At 41.6% G+C, this 16,802-nt stretch overlaps 1 protein-coding gene across 1 annotated transcript in view; it reads right to left on the reverse strand.

Moving 5' to 3' along the window:
- The window catches only part of Spata9 (spermatogenesis associated 9), a 41,008-nt gene extending 29,476 nt beyond the window's left edge, over nt 1-11,532 (reverse strand). Inside the window, exons 1-2 of the mRNA XM_052159560.1 lie at nt 11,472-11,532; nt 11,225-11,313 (exon numbers count right to left, since the gene is read on the reverse strand). Coding sequence (XP_052015520.1) covers nt 11,225-11,313; nt 11,472-11,532 — 150 coding nt within the window. The remainder of the gene's footprint in view (nt 1-11,224; nt 11,314-11,471) is intronic.
- Nucleotides 11,533-16,802: the final 5,270 nt, after the last annotated feature.

Below are 16,802 nucleotides of genomic sequence, written 5' to 3' on the forward strand. Positions count from 1 at the left end.
ACTTCAGACCAATTTCCCTTAAGAACATCAATGCAAAAATACTCAATAAAATTCTTGACAACCGAATCCAAGAACACATCAAAACAATCATCCACCATGTTCAGGTAGGCTTTATCCCAGGGATTCAGGGATGGTTCAATATAAGGAAATCCACCAATGCAATCCACTACATAAACAAATTCAAAGAAAAAAACCACATAGTCATTTCATTGGATGCTGAAAAAGCATTTGACAAAATTCAGCATCCTTTCATGCTTAAAGTCTCAGAAAGAATAGGAATTCAAGGCCCATACCTAAACATAGTAAAAGCAATATACAGCAAATCGGTAGCCAGCATCAAACTAAATGGAGAGAAACTTGAAGCAATCCCACTGAAATCAGGGACTAGACAAGGCTGCCCCCTCTCTCCTTATCTTTTCAATATTGTACTTGAGGTACTAGCTCGGGCAATTTGACAACATAAGGAGGTCAAAGGGATACAAATTGGAAAGGAAGAAGTCAAACTATCATTATTTGCAGATGACATGATAGTCAACCTAAGTGACCCCAAAAAACTCCACTAGAGAACTCCTACAACTGATAAACCACTTCAGCAAAGTGGCAGGTTATAAAATCAACTCAAGCAAATCAGGAGCCTTCCTATACTCAAAGGATAAGCAGGCTGAGAAAGAAATTAGGGAAATGACAACATTCACAATAGCCATAAACAATATAAAGTACCTTGGTGTGACTGACCAAACAAGTGAAAGATCTGTATGACAAGAACTTCAAGTCTCTGAAGAAGGAAATGGAAGAAGACCTCAGAAAATGGAAATATCTCCCATATCTTTTCAATCTAGTACTTGAAGTTCTAGCTAGAGCAATTAGACAACATAAGGAGGTCAAAGGGATACAAATTGGAAAGGAAGAAGTCAAACTATCATTATTTGCAGATGATATGATAGTATACTTAAGTGACCCAAAACACTCCACCAGAGAACTACAGCTGATAAACAACTTCAGCAAAGTGGCTGGTTAGAAAATCAACTCAAGCAAATCAGTTGCCTTCCTATACTCAAAGGACAAGCAGGTTAAGAAAGAAGTTAGGGAAATGACACCCTTCACAATAGCCAAAAACAATATAAAGTTTCTTGGTGTGACTCTAACCAAACAAGTGTAAGATCTATATGACAAGAACTTCAGGTCTCTGAAGAAGGAAATCGAAACAGACCTCAGAAAATGCTCTTGGATTGGCAGGATTAATATAGTTAAAATGGCCATCTTGCCAAAAGCAATAGACAGATTCAATGCAATCCCCATCAAAACCTCAATTCAGTTCTTCACAGAGTTAGAAAAAGCAATTATCAAATTCATCTGGAATAACAAAAAACCCAGGATAGCTACAACTATTCTCAACAGTAAAAGAAATTCTGGGGGAATCAGTATCCCAGACCTCAAGCAATACTACAGAGAAATAGTGTTAAAAACTGCATGGTACTGGCACAGTGACAGGCAAGTGGACCAATGGAATAGAATTGAAGACCCAGAAATAAACCCACACACCTATGGTCACTTGATCTTCAACAAAGGAGTTGAAAGCATCCAGTGAAAACAAGATAGCCTTTTCAAGAAATGGTGCTGGTTCAACTGGAGGTCAGCATGCAGAAGAATGCGAATCGATCCATTCGCACTGAAACTAGTAGAAAAGAAACTGGGGAAAACCCTTGAGGACATCAGTACAGGGGAAAAGTTCCTGAACAGAACACCAATAGCTTATGCTATAAGATCAAGAATTGACAAATGACACCTCATAAAATTACAAAGTTTCCATAAGGCAAAGGACACTGTCAAAAGGACAAAATGGCAACCAGCAAATTGGGAAAAGATCTGCACCAACCCTACATCCGATAGAGGGCTAATATCCAATGTATACAAAGAACTCAAGAAGTTAGACCCCAGGGAACCAAATAACCCTATTAAAAAATTGGGTACAGATCTAAACAAAGAACTTTCACCTGAAGTATTTCAGATGGCCGAGAAGCACCCTAAGAAATGCTCAACTTTATTAGTCATTAGGGAAATGCAAATCAAAACAACCCTGAGATTTCACCTCACGCCAGTCAGAATGGCTAAGGTCAAAAACTCAGGAGACCAGCAAGAAGTGTCCCTCAGAGTCTCTTTTGATGACTTTGGGTTGAAAGTCAATTTCATCTGATATTAGAATGGCTACTCCAGCTTGTTTCCTGAGACCATTTGCTTATAAAATTGTCTTCCAGCCTTTTATTCTAAGATAGTGTTTGTCTTTGACACTGAGGTGTGTTTCCTGTATGCAGCAAAATGTAGGGTCCTGTTTACGTATCCAGTCGGTTAGTCTATGTCTTTTTATTGGAGCATTGAGCCCATTGATGTTACGAGATATTAAGGAATAGTGATTATTACTTCCTGTCATTTTTGATGTTATTTTTTAAATTTGATTGGTTATCTTCTTTTGGGTTTGATGAAAGGTTACTATCTTGCTTTTTCCAGGGTGAAGTTTCCCTCCTTGTACTGGTGTTTTCCTCCTATTATCCTTTGTATGGCTGGGTTTGTGGATAGATATTGGGCAAACTAGGTTTTGTCATGGAATATCTTAGTTTCTCCATCTATGGTGATTGAGAGTTTTGCTGGGTATAGGGGAAAAATTCCTGAACAGATCACCAATAGCTTATGCTCTAAGATCAAGAATTGACAAATGGGACCTCATAAAATTACAAAGATTCTGTAAGGCAAAGGACACTGTTAAAAGGACAAAATGGCAACCATCAAATTGGGAAAGGATATTCACCAACCCTACACCTGATAGAGGGCTAATATACAATATATACAAAGAACTCAAGAAGTTAGACCCCAGGGAACCAATTAACCCTATTAAAAATGGGGGACAGATCTAAACAAAGAATTTTCACCTGAAGAAATTCGGATGGCCGAGAGGCACCTTAAGAAGTGCTCAACATCATTAGTCATTAGGGAAATGCAAATCAAAACAACCCTGATATTTCACCTTACACCAGTCAGAATGGCTAAGGTCAAAAACTCAGGAGACAGCAGGTGTTGGCGAGGATGTGGAGAAAGAGGAACACTCCTCCACTGCTGGTGGGGATGTCAGATGGTACAACTACTTTGGAACTCAGTCTGACGGTTCCTCAGAAAACTGGACATGACACTTCCGGAGGACCCTGCTATACCTCCTCTGGGCATATACCCAAAGGATTCCCCAGCATGCAATAAAGACACATGCTCCATTATGTTCATAGCAGCCTTATTTATAATAGCCAGAAGCTGGAAAGAACCCAGATGTCCCTCAAAGGAGGAATGGATACAGAAAATGTGGTATATTTACACAATGGAATACTACTCAGCCATTAGAAACAATGAATTCACAAAATTTTTAGGCAAATGGTTTGATCTGGAAAATATTATCCTAAGTGAGGTAACCCAATCACAAAAGAATACACATGGAATGCAATCACTGATATGTGGATATTAATTAGCCCAGAATCTCTGAATACACAAGGCACAAATCGCATAACAAATGACTCCCATGAAGAAGTATGGAGAGGGTCCTGATCCTGGAAAGGACTGATCTAGCATTGGAGGGGAATATAAGGACAGAGAAAAAGGAGGGAGGTGATTGGAGAATGGATGGAGAGAAGAAGGTTTATGGGACATATGGGGAGGGAGGATCTGGGAAAGGGGAAATCATTTGGAATGTAAACAAAGAATATAGAAATAAAAATATTTTAAAAAAGAAAAAAAATGAAAAAAAAAACCTCAGGAGATAGCAGGTGTTGGCAAGGATGTGGAGAAGGAAGAAGACTCCTCCACTGCTGGTGGGATTGTAAGATGGTACAACCACTATGGAAATCAGTCTCGTGGTTCCTTAGAAAACTGGACATGACACTTCCGGAGGACCCTGCTATACCCTTCCTGGGCATATACCCAGAGGATTCCCTGGCGTGCAGTAAGGACACATGCTCCACTATGTTCATAGCAGCCGTATTTATAATAGCCAGAAGCTGGAAAGAACCCAGATGTCCCTCAATGGAGGAATGGATACAAAAAATGTAGTATATTTACACATATACTACTGGAATACTACTCAGCAATTAAAAACAATGAATTCATGAAATTTTTAGGCAAATGGTTGGAACTGGAAAATATCATCCTAAGTTAGGTAACCCAATCACAAAAGAATACACATGGAATGCAATCACTGATAAGTGGATATTAATTAGCCCAGAAGCTCTGAATACCCAAGACACAATTAGCATAACAAATGACTCCATGAAGAAGTAAGGAGAGGGCCTTGATCCTGGAAAGGCTTGATCCACCATTGTAGGGGAGTACCAGGACAGAGAAAAAGGAGAGAGGTGATTGGAGAATTGGTGAAGAGAAGAAGGCTTATGGGACATATGGGGAGAGGGGAACAGGGAAAGGGGAAATCATTTGGAATGTAAACAAAGAATATAGAAAATAAAAAAAGAAAAGAAATCAATTATAAAAAAAAACCAAGGTTAATTATCATTGATTATTTGGTCATGTCAAATTTCACATAATTTAGGTTGATTAAAACATGACATTTGATGAAAACAGTATTATTTCATGCCAGCCTGCATTGCAATAATGGCATATTTAGCTGCTGTGGTTTGAATATGCTTGTTCCAGGGAATGGCACTACTCGGAGTTGTGGCCTTATTGGAATAGGCGTGGCATTGTTGGAGGAAGTGTGCCACTTTGGGGGTGGGCTTTGAGACTCTCCTCCTAGCCATGTGGAAGTCAGTTTTTCTCCTGGCTGCTGTCAGGAGATGCAGAACTCTCAGCTCCTCCTCTACTATGCCTTGTGAGAAGCTGCCATGCTCCTACCTTGATGATAATGGTTTAAACCTCTGAACCTGTAAACCAGCCCCAATTAATGTTGTCCTTTATGAGAGTTGCCTTGGTCATAGTGTCTCTTCACAGCAATGGAAACTCTTAAGACAGATGTCATCATGAAATCCTAGCTGTCTCTGGGTCTTAACCTGTGCCTCATGACTATGATCTTTGTTTCCCTCTAATGCTTAGTTGTTACAATTTGAAGGTGAGCAGGTCCTGCACACATATTTAAATGCTTTCTTTAAAACAAAACAAAAGAAAACAGAAACAAAAAAACCTTTCTCATATAACTTCAAGGACTTATGCTTCCAACAACACAATGTTCTTGGCAAATTTTAATTTCCCTCCCACAAACCATGAAATTGCATTTTCTCAAGAAGACAATTTCCTTCCTCACAGGAAAATGATGTAGGAAAGCAAACCAAGGCAGAGAGATGAATGTGTGGTTCTCTCCTGCACTATATGACAAAAAGATGTCAGGGGGAAGCACCCACTATAATCTTTAGAGATGGGCAGCCATGCCTATGATTTCACAGCAGTAAACAAGCTTCTTAATCAGTTCTAACAGGGAAAAGGGGGTCTTCTTCACTCTCAGCTGCCAGCCACCCCTCCCCCATTTCTATTGCCTAGTCTATGTTTGTTTGCTTGTTTATTAAGCAGAGCATGTGTTGGGGTTTAAATATTGATCCCAAATGAGTGATCTTCATGCCTGTTTGCTGGTTTTCTCTTAGACTCTTAGCCTAAGCATTTCAGATGTGGTTACCAGTGCAAGGTGTATGCTCCTCTGGAGCCTGACCATCATCTGAGCATTCACAAATGCCAGGAAATCAATCACCCACCAAAGCCCTGGAGGCTCAGAGGCTGATAACTAAAGGAAACGTTGCTTCAGTCACTAGTATGGGTTCTGGAACTGTGCTCCAGATTCTGAACTGACCTTCTCCACTCGGATACATGCCGTGTATCCAAGAAGTGCCGTGCCCCTCCCACTTCTCCGGTCCTTCCCATAGCTTTGCTTTTAGCACTGAACTCTCATTTCTATATCACAGCAATTACTATCCCCCCTCTATAAACCAGTCTGTCAGTAAAGCTTATTCAATTCATCCTTTGAATAGTCCCAGAATGTGGCCCTTTCCTCCCACCCCTCCCCTATCCTAGTGTTCTAAGGCAACCATCATCATCTCTTCTATAGGTTAGTGAACCCACCTGAATAGCCTTTCTTCCAGTTGCTTACTCTCATTATTTCAACTGCAAAAAGCTGAGAGACCCAGTTAAAATCCATGTCAACGTCTTAGTTAGGTTTTTACTGCTGTGAACAGACACCATGACTAAGACAAGTCTTATAAAAGACAACATTTAATTGGGGCTGGCTTACAGGTCAGAGGTTCAGTCCATTATCATTATGGTGGGAACATGGCAGCATCCAGACAGGCATGGTGCAGGAGCAGCTGAGAGTTCTACATCCTCACCTGTCTGACTTCCAGACAGCTAGGATGAGATTCCTAAATCCCCACCCACAATGCAATGTCTACTCCAAAAATGCCACACCTACTCAACAGAGCCACACCTAACAGGGCCACTCCTGGACTAAGCAAAAACAAACCATCACATTCCACTCCGTGGTTCCCATAGGCTTGTTCAGACACATGAGTCTATGGGGGCCATATCTAGCCATAGCATAATAAAAATTACATTTAGTCCAACTTCTAAAGTCCACATAGTCCACAAAGTCCACAGCAGTCTCAACAAGTTAAAAGTCCAAAGTTCAAAGTCTCTTCTGAAATTCATCCAATCACTTAACTGTAATCCCCAAATCAAGACAGGAAACCAGCTAGACAAACCCCAAACTCTGCATCTCCATGGCTGGGGTCAAAGCAGTTTTCAGCTCTCCAGCTCCTTTTTCATCTTTGTTGACTGTAACAAACTTCTTTCTCCTGGGCTGGTTCCACTCCCTGTTAGCAGCTTTCCTCAGCAGATATCCCACAGCTCTGGCATCTGAACATCTTGACGTCTCCAAGGCAGCTTCATTGTTACAGCTTCTTGTTCCAATGTCTGGGATCCACACATGATCTTCTGGGCTCCTCCAAAGGGCTGGCATCACGTCTCCAGCTCTGCCCTCTGTAGCACTCTAAGCTCAGGTTGATCCGCTCCACTGCTGCTGTTCTTGGTGATCAGCCCATGGTACTGGCTTCTCCAGTAAACCAGGGTCTTCCTCTGGACCTAGACTTCACCAATAGCCTCTCACAGGCTCTCTTCATGGTGCCAAGCCTCAAATTGTTTACAGGACCCCTTCCATCCTGGCGGTCAACTATAACTGAGGCCATACCTTCACCAATGGCCTCCCATGGCCTTTCACAGTGCCAAGTCTCAGCTGCTCTTCATGACCTCTTCATGCCTTCAAAACCAGTATCACCTGGGTGACTCTTACACATTACCAAGTACAACTGCAGCATGAGTTACAACCTTGGCTATCCCTGGAACACAGCTTCTTTGTGCTCTCAGAAAACATTTCCCAGAAGATTTCACCTCAGTGATGCTGGTCTCTTCTTAATCACCATTAAATTTTTAGCTCCAGCTAACCAGCATTGTCCCAGTAGTCCCTTTTATTTTTCATTCTAAAGTCAGAGCCATGTGTTCAAAACTACCCAGTTCTTCTACTTCCTTGTGGCGGGAACATGATCTCCTTTATCATCTTACCAGCTTTCTGTTTGCCAACTCCGTCACTTCCTAAGCTTGGCTGTCCCAGAACTTGCTTTGTAGATTTCAGAGATCTGCCTGCCTGTCTCCAGGGATTAAAGGTATGTGCCACCACACCTGGATTTAAACTTTTCTTCACCTAGAACTTGCTCTGCCCTGCGCTAGCTTGGCTTTATCTCCTAGAATTAAAGGTGTGTATCACCGTGCCTGGATCTAAATTTAGCTGGGTAGGATCTTGCTCCAAAGCCCCATTTCCTTAATCTGTTATCTCCTACAACATAGGATTAGGCTCCATTTCACTTCTTGGTACCCCTTTAATACTTGAACCATATAGTATGTATTTTTTTATTTCTTAGCTTGCTATGCTTATTTAAATGATTTTCATAAGACTTAACCAAAGTCTATGATGGGCTTTTCTGAGACTTTCTCTGTCAATGCAATAAATCTTGAGTCTCTTTACCTTAGCTTTAGGCAGACTCTTCATACAAGTATATAAAGTAGCTACATTCTTTATCACAATACCACAAAGACAGTCTCTAGGCCACATATTGAAATTCTCCACTGAAACTTCTTGGGCAAGTTCTGCCCAATTCAAATCACTCTTAGTAACAAAGTCTTCCATATTCCATATTCTTACTAGGATAGCCCATTAAGCACCATTTAAAGTATTCTACCAATTTCCAAATCCAAAGTCCCCAAATCCACATTCTTCCAAACAAAAGCATGGTCAGGGCTATCACAGAAATACCCTAAATCCCTGGTGCCACCTTCTGTGTTAGGGTTTTACTGCTGTAAACAGACAGACACCATTACCAAGGCAAGTCTTATATATGACAACATTAAATTGGGGCTGCCTTACAGGTTCAGAGGTCCGTCCATTGTCACCAAGACAGGAACATGGCAGCATCCAGGCAGGCATGGTGCAGGAGAAGCTTCAAGTTCTACATCTTCATCTGAAGGCTGCTAACAGAATACTGGCCTCCAGACAGCTAGGGTGAGGGCCTTAAAGCCCACACTCACAATGCCATGTGTACTCCAAAAAGGCCATACCTATACAAACAGGGCCACACCTTCTAACAGTGCCACTCCCTGGGCTGAGCAAATATAAACAACTACAGTTAGAATCACATCTTACTTTGGCTCAATTGCAATTGAGCACTGTGTGAAAGCGAAGTGGGCACACGCCCTATGGGGATGGCAGCCTTCCCGCTCTGGCCCACCTGCCTTCCCTCCTGGTTCCTTTTCAACATCTGTGAAACTTTTTTTTAGGTGAGAAAAACATTACATAGCTATATCTTACATTGGAACAGAATTTATTTCATACAAATTTAAAGTTTTCAATGGTATAAATTTCTTATTGATTTAAAATTAGGATTAATATTGTTACTCTCACATAGGCATTGTGCCTGTCTAACACAGTGTTTTGTGAAAGCTGAACTTGTTCTTGTCAAATCCAGACAAGAGGTGAGCTAGCAGATTGGGAAGGGTTACTACTGAAGTGAGTGCTTCTGAAAGGACTCCCTAAAGGCTCAGGTGAGGTCTCTTTGCTCTGCACACAGCCTCTGCTTCGTACATGTCACACATATGAGTGGGTTTGTGTCACTAAGTTAGCAAAGAAAATGTTGAAAAAAAGAACCATTGATTTCAAAATGGGCAAAAGCTGTCCTTGTGTTCATCCATAAATGGCCTTAGTCTCATAAATCAGTAAATTAGGTGATAGAAACAGGACATGGAGCTCTCTTTAGGGAGTCAGCAGCTATGTATCTGAATAGAAATCATGGCCGTGGATCTGGTAACAATGATGCCATCAGAAGACAGACAGATAAAAGGGGACCTGCTCAGCCAGCCAACAGCAGCACACTGCCCAACTACTGCTCACCTGGGAGCCCATACTGCACCATAATCCTTTTCTCCCCAAAGAAGAATGGTTATTTTCTTTGTTAGTCTACATTCAGCTCAATAAGCTAAGTAGCTCCAATTTACAGCTCCACTGCCAGGATTAAACATAATGTGTGATATATCCCTTGAATCAAAATTCAACTTAAACAGTTTTATTATATTCTGTATCTCTGTTCTTCACATAGTTACATAATAGAATGATTATCCTTCCAACCATTCAAGAAATACAGTCTTCCTTGACCCTTGCATAGCCTGTCATGCCGCACTGTCAACTTTATGATATATTGAATATACTGCCAGTCTTTTTATTCCCAATATTCTTGGCAACAGTTTATAACAGAATCTTACTAGAAACTTTGCCACTATTAAGAAAAAATTATTCCTAGAGAAATAACTTGTTTTTGTGTGTGTGTTTGTGTATGACATATGCACATATCTGTGTTCATGTATGCATGGAGACCCCAAAGGACGGTTCCTGTGTCTTCTTCTATCATTCTACCTTACATTTTGAAGCAGGTCTGTCACTGACCCTTATTCTTTCAGCGAGGCTGAGTAGCCAGTGAGATTCCAGGATCCACCTGTCATTACTCGAGATGCTGGGTTTACAGACACACGCAGACATACCTGGATTTTATGTGAGTGCTGGAGATTCAAACTCTTGCTGCCACAGCAAGTGATCTGACCCGTTGAATCTCTAGCCCTAAGAATTATTTTCAGTATAAAAATTTTATGTCATTTCCATCCTCAAAATCATCTGTCATATGTTTGTGTTATAATTAAGACAATGATTAGCCTCTTTTATTGCATGACATCCAAGATCTTTATATTCTGGGTCCAGGTTAAATTACCTTATTAACTTTACCACTACAACCTTGTCTTCATTACATTAAACCCACTGACAAGGGACCATGTTATTTTTTACTGTCTCTATATCCTTTTCTGCCAGTTCCAAGTGATAGAGGGGTAATTTGGTAAATATTCAACAGTTGTTTATCTCCAGAATTGGCTAAGACCGCTCTAACACCTTTCCTAATGAAATGCACAGACTTTGTGATTACCATGTTGTTCAGGGTGCTTTTGGTATCTTTGTTTAAACTTTCTGGTTTGGACTAAACACTTGACATTGTCACAAGTCTGGCTTTTACAGTGTTATATAAAGTATATTGTACTTCAAAAGAGATAAGTTAGAAAAGATACCGCTTTTTCTTTTTATAAGCATCTTCAAAATTCCCTCTGCCGCCAATTTCAATAGTTTATCTTTTTCAAATCCTTTTTGCAACAGACTTTAAAAATACAGTGTATGCGTATTTTGTGTAAATTGTTAGATATTTGTACTTTCTTTTCACATTAGCACACACATATTTACACTGTTACTTTTCAGTATTAGTTTATCACAGTTATGTTTGTATTCAGTTAATTGCATTAGATTTTACCAAAGTATTTCTAACTATTTTACAATTTTACATTAAGTAAATCTTAAGTAAGCCACATCAGTTTCTAATTGAAAGACCTCCAGCTTTTAGTCTAATGACAAAATGATCATCTTTAATTATAACTAATCTATCTCACTCACTTCCTGGTCTATCTCTAGGACTTTTCCCAGGAAATAAAATTTGAAATTGGTTTTTCTGTGGACAAATTAGTATTTTTCAACTTTACTTACTTATCTCAGTATTAATGATTTATATCATACAAATAATAACATATTTTGTCTTTTTCTGAAGCTTATAAACCACATTACCTGGTTAGACTGTGATAATCTTAAAATGGTAGGGAGATCATCTTTAAACTCATCTATAAGGTCCATGAGTGCCTTCTGGAGTCCCTCAACTAAGAAAAGGAGAAATTAGAAAAAACATCCTGTGACATTTACAGAAATATGGAACACTGGCCCTCCTCCCAGGAACAGGGCACACAGGGAAACCTGTGGGATTTGTTCTCAGTTGTGCCCATGCCCATAGCCCCAGTTACAGTAGGATCAGCCATACATCTTCCAGAGAAGTTCTTCACCACCTGCCCGCAGATCCACCCGATAGGTCTGACTTCCATGATTAGCTGTAACTTGGTTCCTCGTGTTTAGGGAATTGCAGGCCTGGGATAGGATGTTCCCCATTCAGACCAGCAAGAACAGAACCTGCTGGCTCACTGGCTCGCTGCTGGGCTTCTTTGTTACTGCACAATAGAACCTCTGAGAACTTGTTACAGAACCTTATGAAGTAACTGTATTGGTGGGAGGAAGAATGTGTTTGGAGGCGAGGGTATAAGAGTGAGGAACCTGAAAAATGGATCACATTAGGAAGTTCTATATTACAGATTGAGTTTTGTCCTAAACTTTATAGTGACACTTAAAATTAGTGGATTACCTGAAAACAAAGCTCCCTTTAAAGTGAGTTGGAATATGGTTTAGAAGAAATACTATACAGTGTCAAGCACATACACAGACACATACACATAGAAACATACACACACACACACATTCACACACACACACACACACACACACACACACACACTCATTCACATACACACACATACTGTGGTTATTCATTCGAGTGGCAGGAAAGGCAGTGGCCTCCCTTTGTAAACTTTGTAAACCCTCCAGGCAGAAATGTGGCCAGTCCGTGGCCTGAGGGGCTCCAGGCCCCTTCCTCAGGTCTCTCACTGTCAAACTGGGGTTCTAGCTTCTGAAACTACACAAAGGTCATCTCCAGCCCCTCAGTATGACCCTTCCCAGATTAGGCTAATTTTAGATGAAAATCCACCTGCTCAGTCCTCACTCTGAAAATATCTGCTCTAGAGAGCTCTGCCCCTTTAGAAACCCTATATAAAGATTGTGTCTCCTCAGTTCCCTGCTATCTGCTCCTACTGTAAGGGTCCAAAATTCACTGAAGAAAGACCCCAAACTCAGATAATATGTAAAAACTATTTTTTCTGCAGAAACAACTAGCAAAGGGTCACCATCGTTTCAGAATGGTGATGCAGACAAAGACATTCAAACCCCTTTAAAACAGAACTATTTAATTGCTTCTGAGATAACAACAGACTTCTAAAACCTAGGGCACATCCCAAGGGGTTATAAAAACAATTAATTGAAGGTCATAATGAAGATATGCACCACGGGTGTAAAATTAAGAGAAAATATTGACTTGGTTTATCTATACAAAACTTCAAGGACAATTTAGTTATGGTTTTTAACTTTCCATGAAACATGTAACAAATGATGAATGTTTAGTCAGATAATTATTCTTAGTGGATAAGCATGTAAACATTCTCTGTTATAAACCTCTTACTTAAATTATGGACTGAATTTATATGCAAACTTGTAGTGAACTTTTTACCTCGTGATCACACTCTCAGAAAGTCATACAATTGCTGAGAACAAAGGGCAGAGACAGGCCTCTCTTTCCTAGAGCTTCCTGCTGTTTTACTATAAGGTGCTAACTTGGAGAGGTGCAGTCTTGCCTCAGAGCAACCCAGACAGGCAGATCAGATGTAGAAGTACCTTACAGCTAGGATGGATAGCAACTGGTTTATGGCCTAGTTTCTGAGTGGAGACAAAATGGGATGAAAAGGACTCTTTACCAGGAGTAAAGACAGCCATGTCTGGATTTAACTGTCCATATCCTAGACCCTCCTAATAAATCTCTTTTATGAGTTTTGCTGCCTGAGGTGACTCTCATGGGAAGCCAAGAAACAATGAAGAGAAGGGAAGAAGGGAAGTGGTTGACTAGTGAAGCTCCACAGCTCCTCAGCTCAGCTGGGGATACTCTTCCCCGGGAGCAGCTCCACCTGTGCAGACGAGGCTTCCTCTCAGAGCTATGTGGCTCTGGTGTCTCAGATATGCTTCCATTGGGATCCCTTCCTATCTCAGATCTGGGTGGATTCTGGCTCCGAGTCGCAGGGCACCTTCCCATTTGAACAGGAAAGCCAACACATATTCAGTCACTCACTTACACACTCTCTCACACACTGTACTGGCTGGTTTTGTGTGACAACTTCGCACAGGCTGGAGTTATTGCAGAGAAAAGAGCTTCAGTTGGGGAAGTGCCTCCATGAGATCCAGCTGTGGGGCATTTTCTCAATTAGTGATCAACTGGGGAGGGCCCCTTGTGGGTGGTTCCACCTTTGGGCTGGTGTTCTTGGGCTCTATAAGAGAACAGTCTGAGCAAGCCAATAAGAAACATCCCTCCATGGCCTCTGCATCAGCTCCTGCTTCCTGACCTGCTTGAGTTCCAGTCTTGACTTCCTTTAGTGATGAACTGCAATGTGGAAGTGTAAGCTCAATAAACCCTTTCCTCCCCAACTTGCTTCTTGGTCATGGTGTTTGTGCAGGAATAGAAACCCTGACTAAGATACACACTCTCATAAAACTCATACTCACATACTCATACACATTCACCCATAACACTCATACTCACACTCACCCATACACACTCATACTCACACTCACATACTCTTGCACACTCATACACACACACACACACACACACACACATACACATACCTCCCCACACAGTATTGAAAGAGGGTAATCCTTATGCCAAGGAAACTTACATCCAGTTAGAAATAGAAATGAGTCATAGTCTATTTCCTGAAAACCTAGAAAAATTCGACTTGCTCATATTTTTTTGATTTATTTATTTATTATATGTAAGTACCCTGAGGCTGTTTACAGACACCAGAAGAGGGAGTCAGATCTCTTTAGGGATGGTTGTGAGCCACCATGTCTGTGCTGGGATTTGAACTCATGTCCTTTGGAAGAGCAGTCGGTTACTCTTACCTGCTGAGCCATCTCTCCAGCCCCCACCCCCCAACTTGCTCATATTTTAAGATGAATGTTTCATTTCTGTATTCCTCAGTACCCGGAAAGGTGAACTACGCATGATATAAAACATTTCTCTAATTTAAAAGTAGACTTATGACCTAGAATGATGTCTTAGCAGTTCAAAATGCTGGCTGCTTTCCAAGGGACATGGGCTTAAATCCTAGTACCCACAGAGTGGTTCACAATGTTAGGTGCTAATATGTTGAATTACTTTTTTAAAGATTTATTTATTTATTTAATGTATATGAATACACTGTAGATGTCGCCAAACACACCAAAAAAAGGGTGTTGGATCCCATTACAGATGTTTGTGAGCCACCATGTGGTTGCTGGGAATTGAACTCTGGACCCCTAGAAGCTGCAATACCTGAGAGAAGTGGCCCAGGTATGGGAGTTGTGTATGAGTGTGGGCAAGCTGGCCCTGCCACTCATTTTCCATGGGGTGGCATGAATGGGGGAGAGGTGCCCTTACCCCTTCTTGCCTTCTGTCACCTGCAGCAGGTGGCAGACCTGGTCCTGGGGTCCTAAGAGCAGGAGAGCTGGCCCTAGACATGAGGTGGTACAGGTGAGCGGGTGAGTCACCCCAGGGCCCTGAGAGTGGGAGAGCCTTCCCAGCCTCTTACCTGCTGTAGCACTCTGGAGAGTGTGTCCTGGACCTCACCTGGGCAGCACAGTAGAGCTGTGCCTGACTCTGTGGGTGCAGATGAGCTAGTCCCATGGGCGTGAGAGCAGAAGACTGGCCCTGCCCCTTGCCGGTAGTGGTTCAACCAGAGCAGGGCTTGGAATTGGCCCACCCCAACATCTACTGCATCTGGGAGCTGCTGGAGTGCATGAAGGGGCAAGTCCTAGACAGCCGAAGCTACAGGATCTCCACTGAGTAGCGCAACCACAGGATACCCCAGAGGAGTTCTAATGAGGTTCCAGTATTGAGAGTGTAGCAGAAGCCAGAGGCCTTGAACCAGACCAACAACTTAGTGAACATTTGCAAGCAAGGAAGTGCAGACAAAAGGGTATACTGTGGGACACACTATGACACACTACAGCTTCCACAAGGAGATCTATTTTTCTCTTTGTTGGGGGGAGGCAATGTTGTAAGGGTGGATCTCAGGTATGAGGTGGGGAAGATGAGTGGGATTGGGGTGCATAATGTGAAATTTATAAAGAAAAGGTAAAAGGGTGTATTTATATTAGCCTTGAAAAACTTAATGCTAACAAATCTGCTTTAAATTCAGACTTTTTCTTTTTTTTAATATTGGATATTTTCTTTATTTACATTTCAAATGTTATCCCCTTTCCTGGTTTTCCCTCCCAAAACACCCTATCCTGTTACCCCCTCCCCCTGCTCTCCAACCTACCCACTCCCGCTTTCCTGTCCTGTTATTCCCCTATAGTGGGGCATCAAGCCTTCTCAGGACCAAGGGCTTCTCCTCCCTTTGATGTCCAACAAGTACACCTTCTGCTACATATGCAGCTGGAGCCATAGGTCCCTCCATGCATAGCTTAGACCCTGGGAACTCTGGGAGTACTGGCTGGTTCATATTGCTGTACCTCCTATGACACTGCAAGCTCCTTCAACTCCTTTTCTCTAGCTCCTCCATTGGAGGAGAACCTTGTTCTCAGTCCAATAGTTGGCTGGGAGCACCCACCTGTGTATTTGTCAGGTACTGGCAGGGCCTCTCAGGAGACAGCTATATCAGGCTCCTGTTAGTGAGTGCTTGTTGGTATCCACAATAGTGTCTGGGTTTGGTGACTGTGTATGGGATGGAACCCCAGGTGGGTCAGTCTCTGGATAGTCTTTCCATCAGTCTCTGCTCCACACTTTGTATCTTCTTCCATGGGTATTTTGTTCCCCCTTCTAAGAAGGACCAAATTATCCACACTTTGGTCTTCCTTCTTGAGCTTCATTTGGTCTGTGAATTGTATCTTGGGTATTTGAACTTCTGGGCTAATATCCACTTATCAGTGAGTGCATACCATGTGTGTTCTTTTGTGATTGGGTTACCTCACCCAGGATAATATTTTTCTAGTTCCATCCATTTGCCTAGGAATTTCATGAATTCATTGTTTTCAAAGTATTCCATTGTGTAAATGTACCACATTTTCTGTATCCATTCCTCTGTTGAGGGACATCTGGGTTCTTTCCAGATTCTGACTATTATAAATAAGGCTGCTATAAACATAGTGGAGCATGTGTCCTTATTACATATTGGAGCATCTTCTGGGTATATGCCCAGGAGTGGTATAGCTGGGACCTTGGGTAATACTATGTCCAATTTTCTGATGTACCACCAAACTGATTTCCAGGGTGGTTTTATCAGCTTGCAATCTCACCAGCAATGGAAGAGAGTTCCTCTTTCTCCACCTCCTCGCCAGTATCTGCTGTCACCTGAGTTTTTGATCTTAGTCATTCTGATTGATGTGAGGTGGAATCTCAAGGTTGTTTTGATTTGCATTTCCCTGATGACTAAGGATGTTGAACATTTCTTTAGGTGCT

The sequence above is a fragment of the Apodemus sylvaticus genome, chromosome 16 (assembly GCF_947179515.1).
Source record: "Apodemus sylvaticus chromosome 16, mApoSyl1.1, whole genome shotgun sequence".
NCBI classification, from domain to species: domain Eukaryota; kingdom Metazoa; phylum Chordata; class Mammalia; order Rodentia; family Muridae; genus Apodemus; species Apodemus sylvaticus.